Source organism: Gymnoscopelus microlampas, assembly GCF_963454915.1.
Source record: "Gymnoscopelus microlampas genome assembly, chromosome: 12".
Classification (NCBI taxonomy): Eukaryota; Metazoa; Chordata; class Actinopteri; order Myctophiformes; family Myctophidae; genus Gymnoscopelus; species Gymnoscopelus microlampas.
Genome location: NC_139949.1, coordinates 41,658,121 through 41,679,172, shown reverse-complemented (window position 1 = coordinate 41,679,172; position 21,052 = coordinate 41,658,121). Strand labels below are relative to the sequence as shown.

General features: G+C 41.4%; 1 protein-coding gene across 2 annotated transcripts in view; it reads left to right on the top strand.

Moving 5' to 3' along the window:
* ncam1a (neural cell adhesion molecule 1a) overlaps nucleotides 1–21,052 on the top strand; it is a 442,425-nt gene that overhangs the window by 320,004 nt on the left and 101,369 nt on the right. For both annotated transcript variants that reach the window (XM_084073294.1, XM_084073293.1), the window contains exons 2-4: nucleotides 3,940–4,014; nucleotides 13,129–13,338; nucleotides 18,440–18,583. In XM_084073294.1, coding sequence (XP_083929420.1) covers nucleotides 3,940–4,014; nucleotides 13,129–13,338; nucleotides 18,440–18,583 — 429 coding nt within the window. The remainder of the gene's footprint in view (nucleotides 1–3,939; nucleotides 4,015–13,128; nucleotides 13,339–18,439; nucleotides 18,584–21,052) is intronic.

The following is a 21,052-nucleotide window of genomic DNA, read 5'->3' as shown; positions in this document are numbered from 1 at the left end:
ACATTTATCCCCTGAGCAAGCAGGCAAGCTGTATTAGCTCAATGGTAAAAAATGTCAGCACTTGCGGGTTCAAGTAGAAGAGGAAAGTTACATAGATAGTGCAGCTTTGCGTACAGTACACGAGTAAATGTACTCAGTTACTTTCCACCATTGCTGATGTTTGCCAGGAAGTGCCTGTGATGTGATTGACACTGGTATATGCCCTGGGCAGTCAGCTCACTAGAGCTGTGATGGGGAAAAGGTAACCCTGGGCAACCTGGGTTGTTGGCTGCTCAGACAGGTGCCATTCTGTTGAGAGAAATCTAGCTTCGGGTGATTTTTAGATTTGAGCTAAAAAGCATTATTTTACACTTTGGCTATTCAAAAATAGCAGATCTACAAGCTCGTAGCGCGGCACCGAGTGCCGCGCTACGAGCTTGTAGATCTGCTATTTTTGAAAAATCGTGAAAATGTGTGCAAATCTTTGAATATATATATTTTTTAAAGCGAACATTTTTAACTCAAATCTTTGCTTCTGGGGGGTCCCTGGAACAAAATATGTTGATGGGGGTCCGCGGCCAAATACATATAATTTTGGGGGTCCTTGACATGAAAAAGATTGAGCATCACTGATATAGAAACATACGTTTTTCAGAATTCTGTTGAGATTTAGGAGACATGTAGAATCGGCTTCAGGTCTCAATGGGTTAAAGCTGACATCCCTATTTTGGGCGTGTCATTATGATCGAAAATGCTATACATCGTCTATGTCGGGTGGAAACGTCATATATGTCCAAAACTGTTACTTTTCAGGATTCAAATACAAAAAATAGCTGATTTGACATGCTCAAAACGCACGTTTTTGAGCTTGTGGATCATCATGCTACTTTTGATGCTTTTGTGTGACGCTGTAGTATGATCAAGTAGGGGACGTTAATGTACGAAAAAACACCAAAAGTTAAAGGAGCAGTTCACCCAAAAAATGACTTATTTTCCACCAATTACACGCCCCATGAAGCATTGAATTCATGGAGATTTTTTTTTTTTTGTCGCATTCCTAAGCCAAGAATTTGATTACCGGCAGAAAGATGCTAATGTATCCGGTACAGGAGACACAAAGTAGACTCTTTGTGTCTCCTACCGGAAATACACCCGGTCATCAAATTATTGGCTTAGGAATGCGACAAAAACAAAAAAAAATCCATGAATTCAAGGCTTTATTGGTCGTGTCATTGATAGAAAATAAGTACATTTTTGGGTGAACTACTCCTTTAAAGTATGAAGATGAGAGGTTTTTGCCCGACAGCAATGATATATACAGTATACACACACACAAAATAGCCTACTGTATTTTCACCAAATTGTTCGCCCTCCAGAATACCGGGTGCGGATGCTAATATGGTTCATGTGATTAAGTGGTTAAAATCATAGGTAATTGTTAATGATTATTAAAAAAATATTATTTTTTTCAAAAGGCTTCAGAAAGTCCGTTTTTATCTGAACGTTAATGCCTTTGTCGACGCACATAATAATAATAAACTGTTACTCGTCTATTTCGGGGGAAGGAAGGTGAGCATTACGTTATACAATACGGGGGTTGCCACGGTAACCTTTTGTTCTCCCGTTGTACAAGATTGTGTCAACCGGAATGCATTTGTCACCCTCCAGTATCCTCTCTGCCTCCCTTATCCCCTCAAAACCGGGCGAAAGCATCTCTGTGTCATTTTAGATTTTTTTGCGTTGGCTATGCAAACAATTGCAGATATACAGTATGCTTAAAAAACGTTTAATAAATTGCAGATCTAAAAGCTCACAGCTTGTAGATCTGCTATTTTTTTACGTTTTTTTTTAAATTGTTTGAAAGTGTGAGAATGACTGATTTAGAAGGCATTTGTAGAATCGGCCTTATATTAGACCTGATGGCTGATTCTCCAAATGTCTTCTAAATCCTAACACTTTTTTGATGTTGTTGCTATATCAGTGGTTCTAAATGGTAAATGGTGCATTTATATAGCGCTTTACATAGATTGTGCATTACATTCACCCATAATGACCCATTCATTCCACCGATGGCGGAGGAAACCATGCAAGGCACCAACCTGCTCATCGGGCGCAATTAGGGGTTCAGCGTCTTGCTCAAGGACACTTCGACATTTAACTCTGGTCGCGATCGAACTGGGAACCTTGCGGTTTACAGTTCATTCTACCCGGCCACTCTACCCCCTGAGCCACTGCCGCCCCAGTGGTTCTCAAACGTTTTCATCTCAAGGACACCCCAAAATTATATGTATTTGGCCGCCATCTCAAAATATTTTTGTTCCAGGGAGGGACCCCCAGAAGCAAAGATTTGAGTTACAAGTGTTGGCTTTGAAAATATATATATTTTAAGATGTATTCGTGCCATGAGCTTGTAGATCTGCTATTTTTTGAATAGCCAAAGAAATCTGACCAAAAAAAATGACACTAGATGCGCTCCCGGTCTTCGTGGGTTAAAACCGACTCTATCCTGAGATGTCTAATGCATTACGCATGCCGGATCCCTTGCCAGGTGTCAGACCGACCGTCGAGGGTACCATCCAGGTACAATAATTCTGCCCACACCGAGAAATCATTCGGCTAGTATAGTGTCACATCCCCTCCAGCTGTGGTCTCTGGCGCTGTCATTTTGTGCTTTCTTCTCTGCTAGTATCACTGGGGGGACAACTCTACCGCAGTGGGAAAAAAAGCTGCTCTGGACATGCATACATTTTGTACAGTCTACCCAGAGAGAACTGAAAAGGTCATAATGTCGTCCGGTGTAAGTGTAATACAGGACATTTACTGTAAAGGTTTGAATGGGAAATGCTTGATCGTTTTTTTTCTTTAGGTCTCCTTGCCAGTGGTGGAAAGTAACTAAAGTATACGCTGTACTTGGGTTACGTTTTGGAGTTTTTTTTTAGTGTGTAATTTTTTTTTATACTTTATACTATACCACTACGCTCTATCTCAAGAGGCAAATGTTGTACTTTTTTAATCCACCACAACACAATTAATTATTATTAATACATAAAACATAAATTAACCGCTTAAGCCCTCTTGTATAGTTCGGCTATCAGCCGATCTACAAGCTTGTAGATCTGCTATTTTTTGAAAGAGGTTACACAAAAAGTGTAAAAACAAATGTTTTATTTGGATTTATTTTACTTTTTGGTACTTCAATTATATTTTTGATGGCAATACTTGGCACGACTGCAGCGATGCATTGCCCTGGACAATGCATCCATTTTGTACCGTCTATCCAGACAACTAATAGGTCATAATGTCATAATCTGGTACTGTATGTTACACTACATTGACAGAAGAAAAAAAAATCACACCCAGTGTGAAGTGGTCGGTGTGGTCATCACAGTGGTCATCACAGTGGTCATCACAGTGATGGAAGCTCACTTAGAAAATAAAATCACACCCTGTGTGAAGGTAGCGGCGCCTTTGATACATTTTGTCATCGATATGTGTTTATAATGTGTTTATAGCCATGTGTCACGTGAAGCTTCACCAATCACTTTGTTGACGGGTCTGACCAATCAGAACGTCGACGGTGAACACGGACAAAGTCAGGTATAGAGCAGGATCAGCGCCACTAAAAAGTGTTTTTTTTTAAGTGCATAGTCCTATTTATTGGTTATTCATTTCATCATGTGTCTCGCTAGCCAATCACAGTGCTGAATAGAGTCAGCCAATAGAGTCAGCCAATCACAGTACGGCTAGTGGTGTACTAATGTAGGGGTGTACTAATGTATGAGCCAATCACAGTACAGCGAAGGGTGTACTAATGAGGTGTCCCAAACCCACTTATAGGGGCGGCTACACCGCCCAAAAACATGTACAGAAAGTTGGTGAAATGCTCGATGGTTTGATAGGTCTCCTAGACGAGCAGCTGTCTGATGTTGTTTGTATCCTTCTCTGTCTCTCCCTCTATAGCCTCACTGGAGGTGCAGATCACGCCAGGAGTCGGAGAGATCAGCGTGGGAGAGTCCAGATTCTTCCTCTGTGAAGGTAAAGCGTTGGACTGCATCACGTCACCCCATCAACCACCTTGATCCCTAGCTGTCCCTTTATTCTAGGACAAACATTCGCCCGAAAATAGACGATCTACAAGGCAAGCCCGACAAAGCATTGCGATCAGGGTTGCCAGATCTGCTTAATATAATTTCCCCGCAATATTTTATTTGAAAATAGACGATCTACAGTACAAGCTCACAACGCGTCGCATCGCGACGCGTTGTGAGCTTGTAGATCAGCTATTTTCAAATAGCTGATGTATATGTTGAAGTGCTCATGTGGCCCATTGTTGGCTCTTTTGGGCTGGTTTTCCTAGACCTGGTTGCTCCAATCTGATCAGTTCAAAACATGTTGGATGCGTGGCTTTGAAGACGCACGTAATGACACGGGGTAATTTTCGTGTTTTCAGGGTTTTCAGGCCTAAAATTATGGTAATTGTTTCGTGCCGGGCCCTATTCTGGCTGGCCCATTTAGGGCCCATTCAGGACCGGGCCTTAATTTTCAGACAAATTGAGAACTCTAGTCTAGACCCCTTAGGGTCTACTGTCAACTAAGGGTGGTTAAGAAATCTCAACTCAACAACATTAGGTTTTTTATTTCAGACATAATAATGTTTCTCAACCGTTTTTAATATCAAGGATATTAATGTGCTTTAGGCAGCTCCATTTGGGAGCGGAATCTAAGAGCATTTTTAATTTTCAAAAAGGCCTTAAAAGTCATTAAATTGTAACTTTAGAAATGTGCAGATACCCTGAATACACTTATACTGTATGTTGGTTTGGTTAACTGTTGAGTGAGAAAACAATGTTGCACTTTAAGTTAATTATCTGGGGAAATCATTTTATCTGGGGAAATCAAAAAAGTACTCATATGTTTTACTTAAGTAAAAGTATCAATACTGCAATGTAGAAGTTACAAGTAAAAGTCCGGAATTCAAAATGTTACTTGAGTAAAAGTACAAAAGTATTGGTGTCAAAATGTACTTAAAGTACCAAAAGTAAAAGTACAAAAATGTTTGAAAATAGCAGATCTACAAGCTCACAACGCGTCGCGATGCGACGCGTTGTGAGCTTATATATCGGCTATTTTCAAATAGCCTAGGTATAAAATAGGGCTAAAGTGGTTAATGGCCGCGTTTCCCAAACGAATTTGAGCTCCTGCGTAGCCTAGAAGCTGCGTAGGTGCCTCCACGCATCTGCGCAGTAGCAACCCCGCTGCGCACTATCTTCGTTAGTAGCAGCTGTGTGTGCCCAACGTCTCATCTAAATTGGCTTCAGTAGACACCAATCTTCGTAGGTTCCGTTTCGTCTGTGCTAAAACTACATTCGTGAGACAGCATGTGCGTGAAGAGATCCTGGACGTAGCCTACGTAAAGCCTACGTCAACTACGTAGTGCTATCCTACTATAGTTTAAACACCCTTTGCATACATATATCTATATATACAGGATTTTGCAAAAATACTAAGATAAAGTCGCACCTTTATCTAACTTACCTTTATATGAATTGGACACTTACATTTTTATAGGTACATTCTGTAATGTATTAAAATGCATTTTTTTAAGGTGACATTTCAATGATCTTAAATAAACACTGCGGCCATTGTTCGCCGTTCCAAAAAATTCAGAGGATAGAGGGGGCGTCCCCCTGCATGATTGACAGCTTAACGCGTAACGGGCGACGCCTCCCCCAAAAAACAGACATATATACAACAAACACCACTGCGACATGCCGTGTTGATAGCTTGCAGATCTGTTATTTTGGGTAGGGCGAGCGGCTGCAGTGCTTCGTCCTCTATGCATGAACCCGAAGTTTACAAATCGTACTCTCACGGATAATCCGATCATCTAATAAAAATATTAAGCACATGCCAAGTTAACTAAAGGTATATAAATGATGCTGAGCTAAATATGTTTCCTTAATTTCGAAGTTTTATAGTTAAACGTTATGATGAAAGTGCAGTTCCTCTCACAAAGTGACAGCTGTTGCGCTCGGCGAGCGCAACAGCTCGCCATGTTTATGAATGGTTAAAACATCTTTTGAAAATAGCAGATCTACAAGCTCACAACCTGTCACAAGCTTGTAGATGCGCTGTTGCGCTCGCCGAGCGCAACAGCTGTCACTTTGTGAGAGGAACTGCACTTTCATCATAACGTTTAACTATAAAACTTCGAAATCAAGGAAACATATTTAGCTCAGCATCATTTATATACCTTTAGTTAACTTGGCATGTGCTTAATATTTTTATTAGATGATCGGATCATCCGTGAGAGTACGATTTGTAAACTTCGGGTTCATGCATAGAGGACGAAGCACTGCAGCCACTCGCCCTTTTACGCACCGGCCCGGCCATATACATACACATACACACGTGTGTGTGTGTGTGTGTGTGTGTGTGTGTGTGTGTGTGTGTGTGTGTGTGTGTGTGTGTGTGTGTGTGTGTGTGTGTGTGTGTGTGTGTGTGTCGGTCTTTTCATAGATTTCATTGAACGATGGGTGTTACACGCGGCCCAGGGCGCTCGTTACAAAATGCTTCGTAGGACAGTACTCCCCTCCTACTGTGGGCGGGGAGTATGCTGCGCGCATTCTGTCTCACGAATGTACTTTTACCACAATCGCAGCCAGTTTAGATGGCACGCAGGGGCACAACCACCTGCTACTAATGAGGGTAGAGCGTAGGTTTGGCCGAGTCCCAGCTGTGTAGGAGACGCTTGCGCAAGCTGCGTACGGCCACGCATGACCTGAAATCTACGTGCCTGCTATGGTACTGCGAAGCATGTGACGTCACACGTTAGACCCGTCGTCGGACCTGCGACGATGCTCTACGCACGAGCTCTTTGGGAAACCCGGCCATTGTTTGTTTTATAATGTCATAATTTGTATCTGCAAAGTAACTAGTAGCTAAAGTTTTCAAATAATTGTAGTGGAGTAAAAGTACAATATTTGCCTCTGAGATGTTGTGGAGTAGAAGTAAAAGTAATGGAAATTGGAAATACTCAAGTAAAGTACAAATACCTCAAAATTGTACTTAAGTACAGTACTTAAGTAAATGTACTTAGTTACTTTCCACCACTGGGAACAAGTGCTATACAGTAGAATGATCCATCATTTGTGTATCACCAATAATACGAAAAAGCCACGTTAAGCAAGTGCACGGGAAAAAAACGGTGCAAACAAAGGGATAACATGATGGATGTTTACCTTTTATTCTCCTATTAGGGGGGGAAAACAAGTCTGTTGTCCTTCGGACTCTTTGTGGAAAGACATTTTAATCGGCATATACAGCCATTTATAATCCTCCATAAAAATCTTTTACTTATCGTTCTAGAGTCAATCAATGGCTGTTGTCTCTTGTAGCGCTGCGACGGTATCAATTCCCAGTTCCATTATTTTGCCATCGATTCAGAGATACCATTGTTTTTTTTGTGTTTAATAACAACCCCGCCCTTCGCCAGGCAGCTGCAATAAATGCATGGCGCTATACTGGGGCAGTGTTGCCAGATTTTGTGAGAGAAATAAGAAACCGGGTCTAACGAAAACAAGCCCAAAAGAATTCAAGGGACTATAAAAGGGCCGCATGAGCATTATTTGAAAATAGCTGATCTACAAGCTCAGTTGTGAGCTTGTAATGCACAGTAGATCTGCTAATTTCCAAAGCAAATCTTGAAAAGAAGTTGAACATTTTTTGTAAATTTTCTTAAATATTTTAACAACACAAACCTGGCACAAAATATTTGGACAAATACATATTAATTTGGGGGGTTCTTGACATGAAAATGTTTGAGAACCACTGGTTTAAACAACAACATTAGGAAACGAGCCCAAAGAAGCAATTACACTTTAGAAAAACAAGCCCAAAAAAAAACCTCAACCCACAACTACCAATATTTACAAGCAACTTCAACCGAAAAACAGTCGCTTATAGTAAGCAGTCATGGCAACACTGCTATACTGGGGCGGCTAACAAGATAACAGTGGTCAATTGCCTCCCACTGCTGGTCCAGCTGGCACACTGCTTTCAGCAGAACACCCAGGGGCTCAGCATCATCCTCATCCATAGGGGCTGCTAGAGCTAGTCCAACTAATCCAACTTAATTAAGACCTGAGGCCATTCTTTAAAAAATATATAAATCTAAAACGTTTTTTTTTCAAGATTTTTCAAAAAAATAGCAGATCTACAAGCTCATAGCGCGGCACTCGGTGCCGCGCTATGAGCTTGTAGATCTGCTATTTTTGAATAGCCGAAGAAATCTAAAGTGACACAGATGCGTTCCAGGTCTTAAAGGGTTAATCCATTCCCCCCAAAAAAGAATCGATAATTAGTACAACTATTATTGTTATAGTTATATAATTATCATAACTATTTGATTAATAATCAATCCCTATTTTGGGGCATGTTACTATAGGTGGAAATGTTCAAATAATGTGTAAAAAAATATTGAAAAGAGGCGATCTATCTACATGCTCAAAAGCATTGCAAGCACACGTTGTGAGCTTGTAGATCTGCTATTTTCACTATTTTGTGCACGACACTGTTGTGCGACGTGCAAAAACCCCTCTCCCACCCCCACCCCCCGACACACACACACACACACACACACACACACACACACACACACACACACACACACACACACACACACACACACACACACACACACAGAGCTACAAACACTGCTCATGGCAGCCGACACACACCTATAGCTCACTCTTTAAACACATATCACGCACCTTGGCTTTTGCCACCATGCATATTTAATAGTTCACACATAAACATACATGCACACATATGCATACGTAAATAGGTAGGCTACTCACACATATGTACCTGTAGTGTGCACGTACATACTGGATAATATGTAGAAGCAGGATTTATGCACACAGCATCTTCAAGCACCTCAAAGCGTGTGCCATGACTAATGTATACTTTAGTTTTTTCTCTTCACCTCCTACTTACTATTCAAAGTTCATGGTCCCGTTTTCAAGGTTTCTTTATTGAATGTGGGTACATAAGAGTACAATTCCTTTGTTCTGATAGCTCAAGTCACGCACGCACGCACTCACACACACACGCACACACACACACACACACACACACACACGCACACACGCACACACACACACGCGCGCACGCGCGCGCGGCAAGAATCAACAAGAACGAGTCCTCAAAGAATAGCCACAGTATTAAGACATATATTGCTCGTTGGCCCTGAAGGTCCAGTGTGCAAGGCTCCTACTTCTAAGTTGTAAACATCTATAGATAGATGCTTTTATTTGTCCTTTGCGGAAATTCATTTTGTACCAAGCAGCAGCCATCGAGATACATATAAAACACAAAACATAAATACACGATACATAGACAGATCACACAATACGCTGACAACACTACACAGCTCCTCTCTTACAGAGAGGAAAATAGAAAAGACTACCAAACATAGTTCAAGAGGCGTCGCATCAATACATTGTATGCACAGAATTGAGATGGGGCCTGTTTGTTCAGAGGTCCTATACACGAACCCACGGAGCGCTGCCCTGTATGGTGGCACCGCAGCCATTGTTGCGGTCAGTGGTGGAAAGTAACTAAGTACATTTACCATTCGTCCTGATGGTAAAAGGTGGTTTTATTGACTGTATAACGGCTGCGTTCTATCCCTAGCAATAGGCTCTATTCACAGCAGCCATATTATCACTTCCTTCCCAGGTGTTACCAATGATACTAATGAAGGCTCTGTTCCATTTAGTGTAGCACAGTGGTTTCCATGACCCCCATAACTCTGAGAGTGTACAAATGGAACCAAATGGACCCTTACGGGTCCATTTGGTTCCATTTGTACACTCTCAGAGTTACACAACTGTAAGGGGCCATTTGGAAGGTTTCCAGTGAGCCAACATGCACACTATCAGCACCCAGCTGACTCTGTTTGACCAGACTGGAACAGAGCCTTCATTAGTATCATTGGTAACACCTGTGAATGTCTTCATAATATGGCTGCTGTGAATAGAGCCTATAGCTTTGCCCTTTGCCCCCGGGTCTCATACATTGCTGCCATACTCTCAAGTCGTACCCCAGCTATCTTGCTGATTGATCTTGATGATTTTATGGAGTTTGTTCTTATTAACCAATGATAATGAGCCATACCAGGAAACAAAACGAAAAGTGAATGCACTCGCTTTCCACGATGGATCGATGGAAGAGTACCATTATACTATCTATGCCAGTGCATTGTAAATTGTGCATTGTGCATTGTATTATAAATGTTGTCTTTGTTATTGTCGTTATTATTGCTGCTGCAATGTTGAGGAACCAAAATAAAAATGTTGTGCTCGACTTTGGAGGCTGCTAATGAATGACAAGACATTGAGGCATTTTAAGGGGAAGATAAAAGTAATGCAACACATTTTTCATGAACACACTGAAAAATCCTGACTATTAATATAACACAGTGTAAAAAAAATGGGCTGGTACATGAACTAATTTTGTACTTTTAGCCTTTTACTGAAATAATGTTATACATATGATGTTATATATATGAATAATTGTCAATTTATCAATCTATGGGGTGCGTTCGGAAATACAGCACTGAGCGCAATGGCCAATGCAAACTAAGGTCAAGGTCAAGTTTATTATGTCCCAAATTGGGCAATTCATTTTACAGCAGTAGGTAAAAAACTCTAAAAAACAAACACATGAACAATAACAAAGACATAGACAAAGACATCGTCACAAGATCCAGATAATACCAGGCGAGGGAGACGAATAATAGGCGAGTGCGCTCCGGTGCGCTATATCCGAACGCACCCTATATATTCTCCGTCGGGTGCAAACTTCATATGTCCAAAACTGTTACTTTTCAGGATTCAAATTAAAAAATATCAAAAATAGTAGAACTACAAGCTCAAAACGTGCCACTTCGCACCGTGTTTTGAACTTCTGGATCTGCTCCTTTTGATGCGTTTGTGTGACAATGTAGTATGATCAAGTAAGGTGTTAATTTACAAAAAAAAAGTTACAATGTGGAGATAAGAGCTTTCTGCCCGACAACAGCGATATGTGTCATGCTATTATTGTGACCTTGATGAAATTATAAAATGTCTCTCCTTGTTTTTATGGAGAACACAATATAAAGTCCTCAGAGAGTGCACAAATGGAATCAATCATATGATTGCACACTATAAGGAGACTATTAGCTTAAAAGGTTGCAAATGGATTGATATTTTTGCACATGTAATGCAGCTGCATATGAATAAGAGATAATGAACAAGTCGGCTAAGCGGTCATTATCGAGAAATAACTCCTGGCAGGCTGATGATGCTGGATCTTGAATCACCCTGAGGGGGTTTATTATTTCTCGGTCGTGACCACCTTCCTCGCTGTTCATTATCCCTGCTTATTACTTTGCTACTGTCTAAATAAATAAATAAATCATTCGACGCGACATGATAACAACAACAATGATTTTATTGTTTTAACCCATTGAGACCTGAAGCCGATTCTACATGTCTCCTAAATCTGTTTGTATATATATGTTTCTATATCAGTGGTGCTCAATCTTTTTCATGTCAAGGACCCCCCCATCAAAATATTTTGTTCCAGGGACCCCAAGAAGCAAAGATTTTAGTTAAAAATGTTCGCTTTAAAAAATATATATATTCAAAGATTTGCACACATTTTCAAGATTTTTCCAAAAATAGCAGATCTACGAGCTCGTAGCGCGGCACTCGGTGCCGCGCTACGAGCTTGTATATCTGCTATTTTTGAATAGCCCAAAGTGTAAAATAATGCTTTTTTAGCTCAAATCTAAAAATGACACAGTTCCAGGTCTTAATGGGTTAAAATGGATTTAACTGCTTCCACTATCGAAAATTGTCTATTACATTCTACAATTGCCACAGGTGTTGTGAATGAGCTGATTGTGAGCAGTCATGTTGTTAAGCACACAGTGGTCCTGTTATCGAGAAATAAAAGACCACTGAGTCCCTGTGATTGACCTATATATCAGAATCGAATAAAGCCCAGTATTACATGGCATGTCCACATGGCTTAGGCCAGTGGTTCTCAACCTGTGGGTCCAAATGATTTTGGGGGGGTCCCCAGATGATTTGCTTAATGTGGAACTTTTTCTTTTTCTCACTCAACAGCAAACAAACCAACATAGTGTTTGCAGGATATCTACATATTTCTAAAGTGACAATTTAAAGGAGTTGTTCGCCGAAATAATTACTTATTTTCTATCAATTACACACTCCATGAAGCCTTGAATTCCAATCATTTGATGACCGGGGTCATCGGTCAGTATAGGAGACTCCGCCGGTCATCAAATTATTGGCTTAGGAATGCGATAAAAACAAAATAATCTTCATTAGGCTTCATGGGGTGTGTAATTGATAACAAATCTGTTTTTTTGTTGGGGTGAACTACTCCTTGAAATGGTCAAACAATGGCCAAATTGTCAAATATTACATAAGAAAGAGGCACAGTGCCTCACGTTGCGAGCATGTAGATCGTCTATTTTCACAATATTCCAAGTGCTTGTCAGGGTGGTGGGGGGGGGGGGGGGGGGGGTCTCTCAGTCTAGACCCAAAAGAGAAATTTGATTTCTCCCAAGCTAGTGAAAATAGCTGATCTACGACCTCACAACGCGTTGCGATGCGACACATTGTGAGCTTGTAGATCTACTCCTTCAAAGTTTTTTATTTATTTATGGAATTTATTTGAAAAACGGTTTAATTGTGATCAACGTGATTTTTGGAAATCTTTTTAACCAATTAAGACCTGGAACGCATCCGTGTCACTTTAGATTTCTTTGGCTATTCAAAAATAGCAGATATACAAGCTCATAGCGCGGCACCGAGTGCCGCGCTATGAGCTTGTAGATCTGCTATTTTTTTTTAATCTTGAAAAATAATGTTTTAGATTTTTTTCAAAAAACTTTTTTTAAATGGCCTCAGGTCTTAATGGGTTAAATGATAAAATATATTATGTGCAGGAAACGAAAAAATATATATATTTACTCGCCACCCATACAAATGGGTCCACGACCCCACTGTTCAGGTAAACACTGCTATAAAGTTCCCATGCTCATCATCACGTCCTATGTGTTTGTACTAGTGGTGGGAGACGCCAAGGAGATCAGCTGGTACTCGCCCAGCGGAGACAAGGTGCTCACCAACAGCAAGGACATCTTCGTGAGCCACAGCGACGAGGCCGCCTCCACCCTCTTCATCTACCAGGCCAACGTGGACAGCGCCGGCATCTACCGGTGCGTGGCCAAGAACGGAGACGAGGAGGCAGAGGCCGCGGTCCTGGTGAAGATCTTCCGTAAGTGTTGTTGTGCCCATGCCACATCACGCATTAAACAGGGGCGTCACGGCCATTCACTGTGCGTACGACGCAACACCCTCACTCTCACAGATCTGTGATTTCATACCCCCCACTTTTTGAAAAAATATATATTTTTTGAGTGGTGCCAACCACTCCTACATTTGACTTTGTCCGTGTGTCCGTATGTCCGTCCGTCTGTATGTCCGTCCGTCCGTCCGTCCGTCCGTCCGTCCGTCCGTCGGTCCGTCCGTCCGTCCGTATGTTTGAGCACGGCTGATTGGTCAAGCTTCACGTGACACGTGACAATATGTTGTCACGTGTCACGTGACAACATATTGTTGCTGATTGCAACACAAGGATGCAACCAGTTACACTTTCAAAGGCACCACTCTCTTCACACTGGGTGTGATTTTTTTTTAATAATAAATCGGTAAAATCAGGCAAAAATAAGAATTAAATAACCTAACCTTAACCCTAAAACCGAAATAAAGTAACCAAAACACGAAAAAAACTAACAAAATCCGCCCAAAAAAAAACGCAAAAATTTGAAAATACAGAATTTGTTTACATTTGACAGTGACAAATGTTTTTCACGCTTTTTCAAAAATAGCAGATCTACAAGCTCATAGCGCGGCACTCGGTGCCGCGCTATGAGCTTGTATATCTGCTATTTTTGAATAGCCAAAGTGTAAAGTAAGGGGTATTAGTCCACCGAAAGTCCATCCCCCCCCCACCTTCTGAGAGCCCGTGACGTCCCTGCGCTTAAACACACCCCACGTGTCGTAGAGCAGAGTCCCTTGGGGACTATTTAACTAGCGCCTTTTTTTGTGTTTTCGCTCGGAAAATAGCCCATCGACAAGCTCATAAGCTGTGAGCTTGGCGATCAGCTATTTTCGGCGAAAGCTTTCCCCCACAATACGGTTTAAGTGGTTAAACTTCTTTCAAAATTCCCTGATGCACTCATTAGTATTTTTTTTTCTTTTCGTTTTGTTTTTAAATATAGCGAAGCCCAATTATTTATGTTTTGTTCTCCCAATTTTTGTTGTTGTACCAATTAATCCTCCCCCCCCATACGTTTCTGTGTTGCCTGGCTGTTGCACCCTACCGGCTCCTCACTGCCAGCGAGGAGCCCCCACCAGGAGGACGTAGCGCGTTCGTTCCTACTCCTCCCGTACAACATTCCTCGCTGACAGGTGCCGGCCCCAAGCTTTTTGGCAGGGAGGAGGACCACCAGTCACTGTGAAGTTAAAGGGACATTTTGCATCAAACCCCTATTTGTATCTAGGTCTAGGACCCATACACATGATCCTGGTGTGTTTTTTGTGTTTTATCTGTATTTTTAGATTTTTATCCATATCCTCAGCGACTATGAGTCATTTGACTAATGGTCTCTTTATCTCACCTTATTTCCTCACTACAATGTAGACCACACCCCCACGCAGCCTCCCCTCCCCACAAGGAAGGGCAGTGCCCCAAAGCATTATGGTCATTGTAGTAATACAGCAGTCCAGTCAAACACACAGACTTCTATATGTTTCTGGCCATAGGGTGCAAATTTCAAATTTTGCTACTGTTATCTACTACACATATTATTAACATTGAGTGACTGTAAGTTCTTCTAGGGGTGAAATGCTCCTTTAATGGTTTGATCCTCGGCACCGGCAGGACGGTCTATTCCACCTGTAGACTGGTGACAGGAGGGTGGCTGGTAATACACCCTATACGGTGCCAACCGACTCTACCAAAGTGCCCTTGAGCAAGACACTGAACCTACACAAACTCTCCTAGCACCCTCTGCACTGGGATCTTTAAATGACCATGTTAACCACATGAACCCGGCCTGGCATCCCTATTTTGGGAAAATCTCCAAAAATATTTCCAAAGTTTTACTTTTATTTAAGTGCAGGAGGCCGATGCACACCTCAAAGGTTGGCGACAGGTGCGTAAGTCAAAAATGCAAAATTTAGGAGGAGATCTCTGATGGTTAGATCAAATAAGAGCACTGTCAGAACATTTTCTTTAGCTCTTTATTCGACGTTTCGGTCGTTAAACCTTCATCAGGACAGACAGAATCCTATTCGTTGATCTAACCATCAGAGATCTCCTCCTAATTTTAAGTAAATAGCGAAAATAGCAGGTCTACAAGCATCACAACCTTTTGTAATGCGACACAGTGAGCTTGTAGACCTGCTGTAGAGGTTGACCAAGCGGCCGAGGCTCCAAAAATGAACAAGTTCAGAATTTGCAGATCGTTGAGTTTTATTTCTCTCACACCGCCGGAAAACAGTCCAATATGCGGCAGGTAGACAGTGAAAAAATAGACTTACAAAAATGATAGAATTACTTAAAGCACAACTAAAGACAACAGACCATACAGTGACTGCACTACAAGGCTATCCCTTAACTAAGGGCCCTGGCAGCTCTGTCTCACGGCTGTTAACGCTTTGCTTGCCAAGTTCAACTAACCGACTGTCACTTGCAGCCTCCCTTAAATAGGGAGCTTATATACAAGCTTACAACTATCTGATGAATAAATAACCTACCACATAAATAGATGTTGTACCTTAAACTAAACACCATTTTGGGTCTGCATTTACTTCAAACAGACATAGAAACTTTGCTCATTAAAGGGATATTTCACTTTCAAAAAAACCTTTGGTATTTTTGTCGTCTACTCAGGCCTTTGTGAGACCCCAGACAGTTTTTAAGTTGCTCGATTCAGTATTTAGATTTTTGATATTCATTTTATCAGACACGCCCCCTTCCTATACATACCCATTGTAACTTCAAACTCCATTTTAACCATGTTAGATTCATCGAAAACACCCGTATTTTATCGGAAAAACACGGCCCTCTCACGCATTAGAAGGGCAGGGTGAGTCACCAGAACCAAGGACGGTGTTTTTGATGAATCTAACATGGTTAAAATGGAGTTTGAAGTTACAATGGGTTTTTATAGGAAGGGGGCGTGTCTGATAAAATTAATATCAAATGTCTAAATACTGAATCAAGCAACTTAAAAACTGTCTGGGGGGCTGACAAAGGCCTGAGTAGATGATACAATGACCAAAAGTTTTTTTGAAAGTGAAATATCCCTTTAACATTGTCAAACACCCCTCCTCCTCTACAGTACTTGGCACGTTCCACCCCTTCTTAAACCAAATGGACTAGCCCTGCTCTGTTTCGGCAGTTACAAGTCAGATTCAGAGGGTGTGCCAGTACTGCAGAGGAAAGACCAGGTGACAAACAAACATTTCAGATCAGTTCTAATAAACAGTGTTTAAACAAACCCCTGAAGTCTGTGTTATTTCTACATTTGAATGAATAGGTAAAAATCACATCATGCTACAAACTGTCCCTTCCCACTTAGTGTGTCTATGTATAGGGCACGGGCTGCCCCGTGACACCTGCTATTTTCTTTGTGGTATGATGATGTATTTAGGGCTTTAGTTGTTAATTAACAGTTTGGTGATCCTCATGATCTCTCGTCCTTTTCATTATTCAGTGTTTTAGTAATTGTGTCCTGAATAAGCCACATACAGTAGAAGATCCTCGATTCCCTGGAAAAGATAGAATAGGTTTTCAATGAAGGGCCATGTTGTTTTGCGCGGAACTACATATCAAACAGTGCACAGAATTGCACTTCTTTTGTGTGAGTGCATCATTTTCCCAGATAATAGCCCAATTTCTTTGCACGTTCCAGACAGTGTGCGGGGTCCTTTCTTTTCTTTGATGTCATTATCCGAGATCTCCCTCTGTGCCCTGATAATAGCCCGGAAAAATATGTCATTCTTTTTTATTAGCATCTGAAATTGCTGCGAAAGATTAACAACAGAAGCTGTTATTGAATATTACCAAGAACATTTTTAACCCATTGAGACCTGGAACTTGTGTCATATTTTGATTTGAGCTAAAATAGCATTATTTTACACTTTGGCTATTCAAAAATAGCAGATATACAAGCTCGTAGCGCGGCACCGAGTGCCGCGCTACGAGCTTGTAGATCTGCTATTTTTTTTAAATCGTGAAAATGTGTGCAAATCTTTGAATACTTATATTTTTAAAGCGAACATTTTTAACTCAAATCTTTGCTTCTGGCGGTCCCTGGAACAACATATTTTGATGGGGGTCCGCGGCCAAATACATATAATTTTGGGGGTTCTTGGCATGAAAAAGATTGAGCACCACTGATATAGAAACATACGTTTTTCAGAAAACTGTTGAGATTTAGGAGACGTGTAGAATCGGCTTCGGGTCTCAATGGGTTAATAAAAAAAAATTCATGTCGAGCATTTCCTGTAAAGTAACAGTTTTGGACATATAAGGTTTCCACCCGACAGAGACGATATATGCACAGGTACTGCACAGGTATATGTTGATAAGGATTATTTCAAGCACCTTACTGCAGCATTTGTACCCCATTTTTCTTCACACTTCATAAAAACAAACTAATTATCCCATTTATAAACAAGGGCGGTCATTAGCATCAGTCACCGCTAATGAACTGGTAAATTAGCCCCATCGTTTCGCTTTGTTTAAATCCAAATATTTATGAAAGTTGTCACTCAATGAAACCGCAAACTCCAAGGACGTTTATACTTTATTTACATTCTGTGGGTAATATATCCCATTGAGACCTGAAGCCGATTCTACACGTCTCCTAAATCTCAACAGTTTTCTGAAAAACGTATGTTTCTATATCAGTGGTGCTCAATCTTTTTCATGTGAAGGACCCCCAAAATGATATGTATTTGGCCGCGGACCCCCATCAAAATATTTTGTTCCAGGGACCCCCCAGAAGCGAAGATTTGAGTTAAAAATGTTCGCTTTAAAAATATATATATATTCAAAGATTTGCACACATTTTCACGATTTTTCAAAAATAGCAGATCTACAAGCTCGTAGCGCGGCACTCGGTGCCACGCTACGAGCTTGTAGATCTGCTATTTTTGAATAGCCAAAGGTGTAAAATAATGCTTTTTAGCTCAAATCCAAAAATGACACAGTTCCAGGTCTCAATGGGATATACAATACACGCTTTGCACTTTCCCAGCAAACCCACATGGTCCTTTTCTTCTCTTTATTTCCCTTTTTACAGAAAAGATAACCTTCAAGAACGCGCCCAGCCCACAGGAGTTCAACGAGGGTGACGACGCCGACATCGTGTGTGATGTGGTCAGCCAGCCGCCGCCTAATATCATTTGGAAACTCAAGGGCTCCAAGATCCAGGTCGCCAAAGATGGTAAGGACACAGTGACGGAAAAATAATTCACTTTTTTTTTTACTTTTACTTAAGTAAAATATCAATACTGCAATGTACTGTAGAGATACTGTTACGAGTAAAAGTTGGATTTTTTAAAATTTACTTGAGTTAAAGTACAAAGGTATTGATATGAAAATGTACTTAAAGTACCAAAAGTAGAAAGTACTCATTATGCGGAATGTCCCATTTCACAAGTTTTCAAATGTATAAATAATCTTTGGAAAATAGCAGATCTACAAGCTCACAATGCGTCGCGATGCGACGCATTGTGAGCTTGTTGATCGGCTATTTTCAAATCGCCGAAATGTACTGTATATATGGCTGAAGTGGTTAATGTCTGTTTTGTAATAATGATCTAAATCTACAGTAACAAGTAACTGAAAGTTTCAAATAATTATAGTGGATTAAAAGTACAATATCTTCCTCTGAGATGTACTGGAGTAGAAGTAAAAGTATCGAAAATTTGAAATACTCAAGTAAGTAAAAAAAAAAATCTCAAAATTGTAATTAAGTACAGTACATGAGTAAATGTACTTAGTTACTTTCACACCACTGGTAAAGAACTAACAGCATCAAAATGCATTTGGTCTCTCTTATTACCTCCAGGCCGCTGAGCACATGCCTCTGATCTTATCACCCTGCGTCCCCTACTGCAAGCTTTCACCTTGCTGCCAAACCCTTCCTTTCATTTTGGACTTTCCCACCCCCCCCCCCCCACTCCCCCCTGTCCCATTTCCCACCACCTCGGAGCACAGCCAATCATTTGAGGTATTCATGTGGTGGTTTCAAAAGGACAGCTTCTAAGCTTTAGTACGACGGTGGTGCAGTGGCGTGCACAGACATTTTGAGGGGCAGGTGCTCAAGTAAATTATACTTTTTTTTGTATACTTGGTCTGCTCTTTTTTCCCTCTACACCTATACCTCTTTGCCAAAAATAGCAGATCTACAAGCCCACAACGCCTCGCAGCGCGAGGCGTTGTGAGCTTGTAGATCGGCTATTTTTGGCTAAAGTTCTCCTCAGAAAAGGGATGCTAGGTTTCGAGTGGTTATGGTAAAAAGAAAAATCATATCACATAAAGATTTGGCGGACCCCCTGTAGTAACTCTGAGGACCCCCTAGGGGTCCCGGACCCCCTGTTGAAGACCCCTGCTGTAAACTGAAAAAAGAAAGTACCCTTTTTTTCAAAAGGGCACTTCTGGTCAAGAGGGCAAAGGGCAGGTGCTCTAGCACCACCTAGAGTCTATCTGTGCACGTCCCTGCGGTGGTGCCCCCACAGGCGGAAAAAATACGCGTCGATCTACAAGCTCACAACAACATCACAAGGCGCCACGTTGTGAGCTTGTAGATCGGCTATTTTTCGGGCGGCCGGGCCCTCATGCCGGAGCAGAGTAAATCACGCATAAGGTCTCACTTATTATGGAAGAGGTATGAGCAGGAGGAAGCTATAACGATAAACAACTGGCTGTATATCACCACTCTACGAAGATGGTGTTCTGAGAGCGCTCGACTGCAGCGTGCGGGAGACAAGCGCAAGCTTTTTTTTGCTTGGACCGGGACTATTTTAACCTTAAAGAACCCCTCCCTTGGTGACCACTGGAGAGAACCGGAGTCACCGCAGCAAATATGGTGTGTTCGCCTTTTTCTTGGAGCCCGGACAGGGAATGTGTTTTTCACTGGAAAAACCACTAATTGTAACCGACACTGAGAAGCAGCCCGGGCTAGCCTGCTTATGTAATTTTCCACAGTGCAGGCAGTTAACCTTATCATATCACCACCACCAGCGCATTATACATTTCTGTACCTCACTGTACAGCTGCTGCTGCTGCTGCTTTTTTTTTACGTTCACAAAGGACTGAAGGCTACTGAAGCATAATATTTATTTGAGAGGGGACGGTAATGAATAAGGCATTAAAATACAGCACAGTATGGTACGGAACAGTTGGGAATGTAAATATCGTTGCAGTCGTCGGGCAGAAACCTCTTATCTCTATAATAATCAGGGGTCTTCAACCTTTTCAGGCCAAGGACCCCCTAGCTGAGAGAGAGATGAAGCAGGGACCCCCTACTCTATATTGTATAACATTTTGTTTCAGATTCAACTTTTTTTTTGTTTACTTGGTACTGCTCTTTTCTCCCTCTACACCTATAGCCTCTTTGCCCAAAATAGCAGATCTACAAGCTCACAACGCCTCGCAGCGCGAGGCGTTGTGAGCTTGTAGATCTGCTATTTTTGGCTAAAGTTCTCCTCAGAAAAGGGATGCTAGGGTTCAAGTGGTTAATGTTAAAAAAAAGAAGATCATATCAAACAAAGATTTGGTGGACCCCCTGTAGTAACTCTGAGGACCCCCTATGGGTCCCGGACCCCCTGTTGAAGACCCCTTGTTCTAGCCTTTTGTGTTTTTTTCCGTAAATTGAACATACTACAGCATCACACAAAAGCATCAAAAG